Source organism: Zootoca vivipara, chromosome 6, assembly GCF_965207765.1.
Source record: "Zootoca vivipara chromosome 6, rZooViv2.hap1.1, whole genome shotgun sequence".
NCBI lineage: Eukaryota > Metazoa > Chordata > Lepidosauria > Squamata > Lacertidae > Zootoca > Zootoca vivipara.
Window position 1 is genome coordinate 14,413,344 of NC_142589.1, and position 13,140 is coordinate 14,426,483.

General features: G+C 46.5%; 1 protein-coding gene across 17 annotated transcripts in view; it reads left to right on the forward strand.

Annotated features, from left to right (window-relative positions):
- The window catches only part of SAMD11 (sterile alpha motif domain containing 11), a 153,424-nt gene that overhangs the window by 76,019 nt on the left and 64,265 nt on the right, over nt 1-13,140 (forward strand). For all 17 annotated transcript variants that reach the window (XM_060276218.2, XM_035118490.3, XM_035118487.3 and 14 more), the window contains one exon: nt 1,375-1,499. In XM_060276218.2, the coding sequence (XP_060132201.2) occupies nt 1,375-1,499 (125 nt within the window). The remainder of the gene's footprint in view (nt 1-1,374; nt 1,500-13,140) is intronic.

The window sequence follows — 13,140 nt, forward strand, 5'->3', positions numbered from 1 at the left end:
GAAAAGGGTAGCCCTTTAGGATTGCAGTCAACATTGCTTGAAGACTCCTGTTAAGGTCAGTTTTGGTAGAGAGAGCAGTTCTGCAAGGGGTTGGGGCAAAAGAGGACAGATAGCACAAACCCCCGCCACTGTCTGAAAATCCGGAGCCAGACGCCCATCGACAGCACCTGCCTCTAATGACTTTTCTGTCATAAACTTTATCTGATTAGGCAGAGCGCTGGACTGGAGATTAGCGCCCCTTCCCCCCTCCCTTTTCCTCCCACACTCTGGACGGGCTCATGGGAGCAGCTCTGCAGCATTGCTGGTCCAAGCTGGGGAGGGATTCAGCCTCAAGGAGGGCTATTTAAAGAGGGACAATTGGTAGGTAATTTGGCAGATAACTCTTGGTCCCGTCACCCCAGGACTCACTGGTTAGGGTGGTCTTCGTGGCGCCCATGTGTGGGCGGTCATGTGCAGCGTCTTGCTGATGCACAGAGTAAGGCCGCTTGCTGTGTGAGTATGACCCTTCTTGGGAATTGCCTTTGCCTTAATTCTTTAATGTTGTGGAATGTTTTCGCTTCTCTGTAGTCCTTGTAGCATGTCAGGGAGAAGGAAAATTTGTGGAGGGCTTTGCCTGAATTATTTAATGTTGTGGAATGTTTTCATATCTCTGCCGGAACATGGAGTGCAGAAGAGAAATCCATGGGCATTAGGTCTACTGAAGTTTGTTAGTTGTGATGGAGTCTCTGCATCCAGATCTCAAATGGATCAGCACATTCCACAGGTGTGGGGCCACCAACGAACGAGCCCTGTCCTCTATGCCCACCAACCTGATAGGGGATCAGGTGCTCTTGTTTTGAACTGCATTTACAGGTAACAGAAAGGACAACACAAGAAGATCACTATTTAAGGGGAAAATGCACTTCTTAGCGCCTTGTGTTTTGTTTTCTGGTGTACTCTGCAACATGTTCTTGATGCAAGGATAGTGCATTAGTGGCAAATTTATTCTCCTATATTAGTTGTTCTGCGACGTTTCCACCAACTCTACCATATTATTGCTGTCTGGAGGGGCTGTGGTGCAACAAAAGTGCGACCAAAACAAACCAGATCACATGCAGTATTTCAACAGGATGTTACAAGATCTGCACTGCCTGGTAGTAGAGCAGTATGACCACCCCCCAACAAATTGTAGGCACAAACAGTAGCAAAAGCAAGATTGCATGTGACTACCTCGATAGCACCATGAGCACAAATGACCCCAAATGCACGTTCGGAGGAGGTCTTTGGGTATCATAGGGTTGGCTTGTGGGGGGGGGCAGTTAGGGTAAAAGAGCCTCAGGAGAAGCTTGCTAGCAATTGGCTGTGTAAGTGAAACCCTTCTTCTCCCTTCCACAGCCGGGACAACGAACTCACTTCCTTCATCTCCAACCTCCACCAGAGTCGCCAGCTCGTTATGCCAGAGACCCAGAGTCGGTGCGAATTCAAGAGAAGCAGCTTGGATGTTGGCTTGGGGGCAGCAGGTAAGATTTCAGGCTCACCTCTTCTTCTCCCTCCTTGCCCCTGTGCCTTGTCCCCACCCCCAAATGTTTGGCTGCTGCCCCAGACCTGGGAAGGTGAGTTTTTGTTTTGACCCTCACCTGGGCCATTCGGAGCCTCTCCTTGGTGTTTATCCTGTGGTGTGGAGGCCTGCGTGTTCGGAGCGTGCTCTGCCAGAGAAGCAAAGAGGCCTGCGGGTGGGGAAGGGGGTGGGGTAAGCACGCAATGAAGCAGAAAGAGACCTTGGTTGGGTTTGTAATTGCATTAATCAGAAGCTTGTCGTGCGGTGCCTCCATCTCCGCCGGCCCCCTTGCTTGAGTGGCTGCCTCGACTTTATGCTGCGGTCTGACCTTTTGTGGGGTTTAGCAGGCTCCGGCTTGTCTTCTGCTGAAAGAGAGGGAGAGGGAGAGAATGAAAGACAGGTCGGTTGTATCTTCTGCTGATCCTTCCTCTCATTGACAGCGTTGGTGGGAAAGAGATGGGCTGGCTTTTGAAAGGGCGATGGTGCATCAATCAACAAGTGAGGCTATTGGATGGATGGCGGCTCTGTTGTGACCCATTATTTTTGTGAGCAGCCGGTGAAGGAAGGGGCTGTAACTCACAGCAGTGTGTCTGCCTTGCCAGTCAGAAGGTCCCTAGTTCAATCCCCAGCATCTGCAGGTAGGGCTGGGAATGCCCCCCTGTCTAAAACCCTACAAAGCTGCCGCTGTTCAGTGTAGACAATACTGAGCTATATGGACCCAAAGGTCTGACTCAGGATAAGGCAACTTGCTGTGTTCTTAGGAACTGGTTGCTCAGAACATAACTAGGCCTTGAAGATAGGGGAAGGGAAACATTGAGGTAACTGGTAATGATCCAGAGAGGCAGGGAAACAGGGATGTGTGCTGGGGTCAGTCCAAGGCTGCAGCAATCTCCTAAATAACTTTATTTGGGGCGTTTGTATTCCTTGTAGCCTCAAGGAGCTGTGAGGGTGGTGTACATAGTCTGCCCCTTGTTGTATCTTCATAGCAAGCACTGCGAGGTTGGTTGAACTGAGAAAGAGTGTTTAGGCCCTTAGAACGCAATCTGTGCGTACTCAGAAGTAAGGTTTGTAACCCTAAGTACAACTATATAGGTTCCCCAATGTGAGGGACAGGGGATATCGCGAAGATTCAAGACAGAGCAAAGGAAGTACCGTACTTGTTCAAGCAGCATGGAGCTGTTTCCCACAAGAAGCAACAATGGCCAACTAGGATGGCTTTAAAAGAGGCAAAGGAGGCTTTAAAAGAGGCAGACATACTGCCGCTGTCAGAGGCAGTATGCTTCTGAATATCAGTTGCTGCAAACTGCAGGAGAGCAGAGTTGGTATTACGTTAAGGTCTTGCTTGTGGGCTTTCCTTTGGCCTCCGTGGGAACAGGAGGCTGGACTAGATGAGCCCCCAGTCTGATCCAGCAAGGCTCCTCTTATGCTCTTTAAATGGAAGAATAAATCTGGTGCTGTACCTTGTCTTTTCACAGAGGGGAGGTAGGTATAACTTGGACTTCTGCCTAGCCAGCACATGTGAGAGAAGAGGCCTGGGGGGAGGGGGGAGGGAAGCAGGTGCTGATAAAATCTAATTGCCCCATCGATTGCGCTCGGAGCTGCCGTGGGTTGCCGCTTAATGATTGAGATATTCTTAACTTGTTTGATGCAATGCTTAGCTAGACCCCGCTCTGCCCAGCCCACTGGGGACCGTAAGGTATTACAGGGATCTCTTAATCATGGAGCAGGGCTAGGCGTGCGCTCCCTGCCCAGCACCAAAAGATTTATTATAATTATCGCTGGCGCTTGGCTTTGCGCTCTCTGCAAGAATGCAGAGGTGAGATTGTGCTGTGTGTTAAGAAGGGGGCTGGGGGGGGGGCTGCACTGTTAAACTCCTTCAAACAGTGCCTTGCTGATGAAATCGGCTCAGGACAATCCTAAATTAAACCACTGAGCGTAACTGAGTAAAACATCCCATCCTGTCTCTCAGCTAAGGATGTTGGAATCTATATTTGTCAGTCTCTCATTTTTACAATCTTTAGTTCTCTACATTTCTGTGTCTGTTTCCATTTTAAAAGGGAAAATTCGTCAGCATTTGAGAGTGACTATTGCCCAATATACACATTTTTGTATGCAATTTTTCCTAATATGGACACATTTTTTCAAAGCTATGTTCCTCAATATAGTGTATTTTTGTGCATTGGTTTCATGTTTTTTTAATTAATAGATTTTTATTGAATTTTCCAAAAAGAAACAAATATAGTCAAACAATACAAACTAAATCATAATTAATCAAGGCAACATTTTCTGTGGGGGGGGGGAGAAGGGGAAGAGGGGAAATGGCTGGTGGTTCAGACCCCAAATGCTGTGCAGACATTGATGCAAATGGAACACTTTCTTGTATTTACCTGCTAGCAGGGAGTGACTTTATCTAGGCATTACCTTTTTAAATTATTACTATTGTTAATTTCCATTTTCTCCACCATGCATAAAACAACATAACTCAAAACGCATCAACCACTTCTTTTAAAAATATCAAATCAAATTATTACAGATCACTCCAAAAAACATTTCCCCATATTACAGTGAGATCTCGGGGGGCTATGGACTTTACAATTTTCTTGACACATATCTAGGCGTTTTTATGCACACTTCACCTTAGCGCATGCTCTCTCTTTTTAAGCTTATTACTTGGCTGGAGAACTGGCAGTGCAAAATTGGGAGAAGTGTGAATTTCAAGGAGTGGTTACGTTTTGGTTTGTGTATTGTTTTGGAAAGTTCAAATTGAGTAGATTTGCCTTTAAAGTGCTATCTGAATCAAATCCCTTCCCAAGATTCCCAGCCCAATTTTCCAGGGTTGTATCCAATTCTAGTCGTAGCCTGGGTCCATTCATTTCAGTGGGTCTACTCTTGAGTAAGTCCTCTTTGGACACAACCCCTCAGTATTTTAAGCTGCCACTGTACCACCTCTCCTCCTCCCTCTCAAGCAGAGCATGGCTTACAGAATAAGTGTTACGTAAAGCAAATAGCACTCACTTTTGAGAACTGAGTGCATTGTCATATTATGTACTCGAGTGTACTTGAGTGCTCTTTAACTGTAAAGCACTGAATGGTTGCCACAGAGGACTCACTGGCGGCTGCAGCTGCTACTCATGAGTTGTGCAGCAGTTCATAGGTCTTGCAAAGAGGAGCTGTGGCTTCAGGAGAGGGGGGTCACTTGCCTGCAGATCACTGGGTGGGATATATGGTAAAAACGATAACTGTAGCCTATCCTCCGCTGTTGCTTCACATCTTGCAAATGCTGCCCAGGTAGGGTTTGTTGCCCACAAAAAAAGAAAGAAAAAAGGATGAAGTCACCTGGTATGGCCCTACCTGCATTTGACAAAAGACTTCTGTCCATGTTGTAGCACAGGCATAGGCAAACTCGGCCCTCCAGATGTTTGGGACTACAACTCGCATCATCCCTGACCACTGGTCCTGTTAGCTAGGGATGATGGGAGTTTGCCTATGCCTGTTGTAGCAGGTGAATTTTTATACCACATAAGGCAAGAGTCTCCAACTTTTATTAGGCACATTTGGATTTTTGAGTGAGTGCTCTGGGTGCCACCCCTCTGGCGTCCTCCCACCCTCCCTCCCTGGAAACTAGCCTACTATGCAAAGGTAATATTGACATTCATTGCTCCACCCAACATTTGCCTCTGGCTCTGCCCACCACTGTCATGTGGCCCCCTGGAAGGTTACTTAGAAGGGAATGTGGCCCTCGGACTGCAAAAAGCCCAGCCTTGGTCTATCTTGTGTATCTACAGTCTTGTTATTTTTATCTCAGTCCATGGCTACTGGCGTTGTCCCCTTCCCACACTTCTGCAGCAGACGAAGGCAAAAAAAGACCACTGGTCTTTTTTTAAAAAAAAAAAATTGAAATTTGCTCTTAATTAATTCATTGCAGGATCTGTGCTCTTTCTCCCCCCCCCCCCCGGCAGTGGCATGATTTGCAGTTGTTCTAATGGTTGAGTTGTATCGACTCCCCCGCCGCCGCCGCTGCTCCCCAGCTTCCCGCCACTCTTTGTGCCGCTCTCCCCCCCCCCCCGGCAGATCAGATAAATGTGAAGCTGCCTACAAGGTGCTGCTCTCTTGCCACAAAGGGATTTTCTCTGTGTGCGAGAAGGGAGGATGATGGCATAAGGCCCTTTTTAATCTTAATTGAGAGCGACACACAAAGGGATGAGCGCAGGAGCTGGGGTCCGCCTGACAAAGGCATGGCGGCAAAGCTGGAGGTTTGCACATCAAACACAGACTTAGAGCCTCCCTGAGAAGCTTGCTGCGTGTCTGTAAACAAATCCAATCCTTTCTATCCAGTTTGGCTAATTCACTCTGCCAGGGCATGCAAAAGCGAAGATGGGCGGCTGGCGGAGGAGGAGGGGGTGGGAAGCTTATGAAGACAGCGCCTGTCAAAAGAAGAGCTGATCGGCTTGCGTGTGTCCGTAGGGAATGCTCCAGCCCTGGGGTCTTTTAGTTTCTTCCTATGGCTGACTCAAAACGATTTGCTCTTTTTTTCCTCACCGCCCCCCCCCCCCCGCCACCTCAAATGCTTTGGGTAGCTCCCGAAAAACTGCCTCTGGTTTCCATTGTCTTTTTCAGAATTCCACGGAGAACTGGTTTTTTGTTTGCCTTCTTTTAAGTTGCCCCTGTTTGCCCTCACCCTTGATCGCTCTCAGTGATGTCATTCTGCCACCTGATCTAGTTGGCTGTATAGCATCATGACATTGTCCCGATTCGCTACAACTGCATCCACACCAGATGTTTGAAGCATTATGATACCATTTTAACAGTAATTGAGAATCCCGGGAAATGTTTGATTAGGGTGCTGGCCTCACAGAGCTACAGTTCCTAGAGGTATAATAGTGCTTCAAATGTATGGCACAGACGTGACCTTAGCTTTCCTCCAAGGAGATCAGCACATCCTACATGATTCTTCCCTCGCCTCCCACATTTTCTCCTCAAAACGATCCTGTGAGATAGGTTGAGCTGAGTGGCAGTAAATGGACCAAAAATTATGGGAATATTGGAATCTCCCTATTTGTAGTCTTGACTCATATTATTACCCACCCCCCATGGGATCCTGGATCATGAACCCTGAGCCTATGGTTGCTGATTGGTTGAGACCGCTCATGTGATTATCATAGGAAGGAAAGAAATGAACCAACATGGAGGGGGTGGGATATGGCACAGTAACATTACTGCAAGTTTTTTGTTTTTTTTTAGATAACTTTCACTTCTCCGAAATCAGTGACTGACTTCAATGGCTAAAAGGGATAACGTGTTGCCATTTTTAAGTTTCTTTTTGCTTTCTGTTACCATTATCTGGTTCATTGGCTTTCCAAATGGAAACAGCTTCCCAAATTATTTATTTGAACTTCTGAACGTTGTCAGTGCTGGGCACATGGGCACCAGGGCATGCGGGGAGTATGAAGCACAGTTCTGGCAGGATGGGACCTAGAGCTGTGTGAAGATGTCAGAGGAGACCCCATAGAAAAGTGTATTAGGAGTGCAGAGTCTGTTACGGGCTGTGGTTGATGCCTGGCTGGCACGAGGGTGGAGGAGGACATGCATGCAAATAGGGAAGTTTGTATACAGTGGTACTTCAGGTTACAAACTCTTCAGGTTACAAACTCCGCTAACCCAGAAATAGTACCTCGGGTTAAGAACTTTGCTTCAGGATGAGAACAGAAATCGTGCTGTGGCGGCGCAGCGGCAGCAGGAGGCCCCATTAGCTAATGTGGTGCTTCAGTTTAAGAACAGTTTCAGGTTAAGAACGGACCTCCAGAACGAATTAAGTTCTTAACCAGAGGTACCACTGTACTTGAGGCAGGAATGGGAGAGAAGAAGGAGGCAAGCAAGCAAGCAAGCAACCAACCAACCAACCAACCAACCAACCAGGGAAGAGGCATAGCATAGCATAGTGGTTGGAGCACTTGCTTTGCATGCAGAAGGTCCCAGATTCAATCCCCAGCATCTTGAGGTAGGGCTGGGAGAAGTTCCTGTCTGAAGACCCAGAAAGACCGTGCAACTCCCTGTGGACAGTGCTAAGCTAGATTTACTCAATGGCTTGACTTGGTAAGGCAGCTCTCTATATTCCAGTGTCTTAAGCGACCTTTTGCATGCGAAGCAGGTGCTTTGGGGGGGGGTTAAATAATTTGTATTCATTTTCAATAAAATCCTCCAATTAATGACAAATCCAATCAAATCATTCCAAATAATAATAATACCAATTATATATTCCAATTATAAAAAAATTCAAAAGGGGACTCCCCATGTTCCAGATGTCTTGAGATTTTTGCCCTCATTACAGTCTCTGCATTCTTCGCTATTGTTCTGATTTTACCCACCCTTCTTTTCTCAAACCACCAGTTGCTGTACTGTAACTCCCTTTTACCCCTGAGTTACAGCCCTTCACATAAGAAATAGGAAACTGCCTTATATTGAGACAGATCCTTGGCCCATCTAGCTAGTGCTGTCTACACTGACTGGCAGCATCCCTCCATGGTACAAAGCAGGTGTTTTAGCACTGAGCTACTGCCCTTTCCTCTTTTCTTCTGGGATCCCAGAAGAAAAAGGAGCAAATTGGGAGGTAAAAGTATGATTTTTGCTTTACTACCTGACTGCACCTTCCTGGTTTAATTATTATTATTTTTTAATTTAAAAGAAAACCTATAACTGATTGCTCATCACATGAAATTGAGCAGAAAGTCAACTCCTTCCCAGTCAAGCATCTCAGGCAGTCATTGCTGCCTTTTTTGCTGCAAAAGGAAGAGCTGTTTGAACAGGAGAACAAATGACAGCCTTCCCACCCTCTTGTGGCCGGTGTTTGTTTAAACTGAGGGTGGGGGTGATTTAAATTGCCCCCCTCCCAATTACTTAGTCTCTGGTTCCCCACCCCCTCTTCTTCAAACTGGCAGGGCGATCAATTTCCATGCTGCTTTGGTTTTCTTGAATCTGGGATCCTAAGATATTGGGAAACATTTCCAAGCAAATTGCTTCCTTCATATAAGCAGATCGCTTCCTTGCTTTCCTCTCCTAGAGCACGGGTGAATTGGCATATGGAGTTATTCACATAATAGCGGTTATCATCTGATAACCTGAGTTATTATCTCTGCTCACGGAGCGCTGCCTTTGATCAAATTGGGCAGACGCCCAGTCATGGAGTACAAGTGGAGAGGAATGTTCATGCCTGCTGATTCTTCAGCCAGCAGTTTTATTTAGAGGTTCTTGGAATGTTGTAGTGCTGGGTTAAGACACACTGCCTGATACCCCGGACAGCTGCTGCCAGTATGTGTAGTACTAAACTCGATGGGCCATAATCTTATTATAAAGCCATCAAAGTGGCTTTATAATAGAGAGACAATGGGTTTCCCCCCCAAAAAAGTGCCCCCTGAAATTTATTGTAATTAATGCCCAACACGTTTCCAAAAAAGTTTTCCTTCTTCTGGAGCAACTCCTTTCGTTAAAACAGTGGGGGGGGGGAGAAATACGATGAATTTTGTTCCCTAGTCACATGCAGCTGAGTGTCGGGCATTAACAGCTACAATAAACTTGGGAGGGGGCACTTTAAGAACCTTATCCTCTCTCATTTTTCTTGCATTCTGTGCCTCCAGCACTTTTTTGAGTGTTCCAGCCTCTGCATGAGAAAGCTTCCTTTGCTCCCCTGGATGGACTTGACATCGTGACATGCCGACGATGAGCGAGGGGGCCCAGTCCGCTGGCGCGCCTGAAGGCCACTGAGATGTAAGGGTTAAGCCGGTAATGTGACCGCACAGCTCATAAATTAACCAGGGACCTGCCCCCCTCCGCAGTTGCAAAAGAGAGGTATTGAACAGGCTGCCAGGAGGACTTGTTGTTCCACTGTGGATGCTGTGCTCGCTCTCTAGCAGTGGGAAACTAATTGGCCAGGGAGCAGCTGCATCGTGGGGGTGGGGAAGAGCCCAACCAATTAAGAACTCAGGGGAGACTTTGCAGTGCAAATCACCGCCACCCATTTTCAATTTCCCAGTCACTCATTCCTGGCTTCTTTCCTCCCTTCCTCCTCACACTTCACTTCTAGAATTATGTTCTTCCATTTTCTTGTGTTTTGCATTTCTCTCTCTCCCCACTTTCTCCGCTACGGGGAAGGGCTGTGGCTCAGTGGTAGAGCACCTGCTTTGCATGCAGAAGGTCCTGGCTCCAGTCCCCAGCATCCCCAGCTGGTAATGTCGCCTGCCTGAAATCCCAGTGACTTGCTGCCAGCCAGTGATAAGCGGCACTAAGCTAGATGGTCCCAGTGGTCTGACTCAGTATTAGGCAGCTTCCTGTGTCTTAAGGGAAGGGCCGTAGCTTGGTGGTAGATTGTCTGCTTTGAATGCAGGTGGGACTAGAAATGTCCCCAAGTCGTCATGGATGGAAAACAAAATGGTGGATGCCTGGAGGAGAGATGACACTCTGTATAGCAGCTAAAAATGGAAGGGAGCCACTCTTAGCATACCACAAAACAAGCCTGCCCAACCCCAGGGAACCTCAAGAGGACATCCAATTGGAAGGGTGTCCCATCACATCTCAAGAGCCTCCTCAAACCTGCAACTTGCCTGTGAGAGGTGGGGTGGACTTTGATAAGTCAAGTTTTACCATGAGTACTGTGGGAGAAGCTCATCTTGTAGTGATTCCTCCATGTCTCACACATATGAGTGTCAAATGTACCAAAGTCCTAGAAGTATAAGAAGTTCTGTGCTGGTCCTGGTTCAAGCCAAGGGCCCATCTTGCCCAGCATATCCTGTCCTCACAGTGCCCCAATGAGCAGTCCCCCTACCTGAAATTCCCACAAACTTCGTATTCATGGGTATACTGCCTCTCAACAGCGGAGGTGGAACTGAACCACAGTGGCCTATAGCCAGGTGCTAGCCTTCCCCTCTGTAAAGTTGTGTAATCTCCTTTTAAAGTAAGCCTAGGAGGGTATACTGAATAAGACCATAATAAGAGCCAGGTTGCTGGATCAGGACAAAAGTCCATCATGGTCTTAGCATCCTGTTTTCAACAGTTGCCAACCAGAGGAAGCTCCCAAGCCAGACCTGAGCACTATAGCATTAAGCAATTCCCAGCAACTGGCATTCGTAGGCATACTGCCTCTGATAAGAGTGGGGGAGAAAATAGCCTTTCCAGCTAGTAGCCATTGCCAGGCTTCTCCTCCATGAATCTAGTGGCTCCCTTATTACAAAATATTGCTTCTAATTTTCTCCTTTCCCATCTTTTCTCCCCATTATTTTCTCAACCCCGAAACTACCTTGTGTGTGAGAGAGAGAGAGAGTTTCTCCATCTCTCCCTCCTCTCCCACCTACCTTCCCTTTCGCCTCCCCTCACTCTGTCTTTGAGCTCCTTGGGAAGAAGACAATTTGAAGGCTTTCCGCTCGGCGCTCAGCCCGAGAGGTTCCTTTTCCCTCAAGCCAATCAATGGCAGGCTTTTTGGCCCCGGCGGGGCTCGGCAAACACGAGATCAATAAGTTATTAGCACCATTCTGTCAGCTGTAATGTGGAGATTGATCGGGGCTGGGGCTCCTGCACGCTGCTTGGCACTTCCCCGGCCTGATAAAGATGACAGATTAAGGGAATAAGAAAAAGGAATTAAGGAGTCTGGCTGTCAAAGCCTGTCACAGGCCGGTGGGGGCTGAATGAGTGCGGTCGGACGTTTAAGCGGCGCTCAGGGCACGGCTCCTGCTACCTGCTCCCCTGGAAGCTGCTATCTCTTCGCTGCCGCCTTCAAAGGCCGAGGTCCTGACAAAATGAAATGGTAATGGTCATCGCCAAACTGTCAGGCCGGGTATCTAAGGATGCGTCAGTTCAGTAGCTCTGGCCTCATGCTTCTCAATGGAGACGAGTAATGGGCCTAAGGTACAGGCAGAGCTCCCAGTAAGACAGGGGTAGGGAGAGGGGAACCTTTTTCATCCCAAGGGCCACATTCCCTTCTGGGGGCCACATGCTAGTGCCAGGCAAAAATGGGCAGAGCAACAAATGGGAGTTTCATCTTTGTACAGTAGGCTAGTTTGCACACACACAAAACCTTCTCTCTATCCAGGCGAACAAGAGTCTTTCAAGGATTTCAAGGATGCATTTCTAGCCAGGCAAAAAACACTCTGTGTGTGTGTGTGTGCGCGCGCACGCGCACGCGTAAAAAAACCAAGGCTACTGAGGAGAGCAACTTGGGAGGGTTTATTGCCTGAGGAGAATCACGAGGGCCAAATGGACAGGGATTTGGCCCCTGCGCCTGAGGTTCCCCATTCCCACAGTATCTCAAAGCTGGGACCCCACTTTTTCTTCTCTAATCGTGTGCTAAGAATGCACTGGTCCTGGTTTGTATAACCACACATTTTGGTGTATACATAAAATCAAGCATTGTGAGAAGAAAGTGGATAAGATTTTTCTCCCATTGATAGTACTGAACTTTGTGGCCATCCAATGAATCTGAATTATGGAAGATTCAGTACAGACAAAAGAAAGTACTCTTTCACGTAGCACAGTTCATTTAGTGTCAGGGAATCTGGGCCCTTCCCTAAAAGTAAGGATGGGGGAGAAATTCTATTCAGTGTGCATTCAAAGGCACACTTCTCTAACTCAGACTTTCCAGAAAAAAAATACGCAAACTGAAACACAGCCATCGTTCAAAAGTCATACCTCTCTGAATTTTGCAGTGGAATTTTCCAGCCAACTAATGTGTATGAAAATGAATAAAAGTATGCATAAAAATGAGTACATTAAGGAAAATAATATGCATTATATTAGGGGAAGTTGCTTTACAAATGCATGTATATTGGACTGTATTGATTTGTTCATCATATAATATTACTTTTGCTAATTGTGATGTTTGTTTTTAGTTGCTGCTTTGTTAATGTTTTATAGATTGTTAGTGTTTTATTGATAGTTCATTAATTATATTATTTGATTTATGCTGTATTTGTGATGTTCTATTATGTTATTGTTGTTTATTGTTTTTCAGCCGCTTTGAGATTGATTTGAATGAAAAGCGGCATAGAAATACAATAAATCAAACACTCCTTGCAAAAAGGTGTATATTAAGAGAAATTCATACTAAACTGCTGATGAATTATCAGGAGGACTTTTAAAATAAATAAACCACAAATTGATGCGGAGAACTGAACTGCATGTTGGAAAAATGCGAAACTAAGAAGAAGAAACCAAAGTTGGCAGAAAGGCAATCAGAAACCATGAGCATAATATAGAGATGTACAGATTCCAACTGCCGTGGATTAAACAAATTTATGAACATTTGAAACTCGGGATGTTTTCAGTCTGTGAATGCCCTTCCAACCGCCTTGATTTATTTATGAACTCTTGACCCTGAGAAAATGAATCAACCTTGAAATGCCTGTGGGCTAAAGGACAAGGTCTTCTTTCTAAACAGTTTTCACGTTAGTTCCTTCTTGGCTTTGTTGTGTCCTCAGAACATGATAGTGAGCACACTATTGGCTGTAAGTTTCTCGGAAAAGAAGAGATTCTCATGTGCTGTATGGCGGGGAGAGAAAACTTCAGGCTTTCGAGATCTGCTTTGTTACACAGAAACATAGGAAACTGCCCTTGTACAGAGT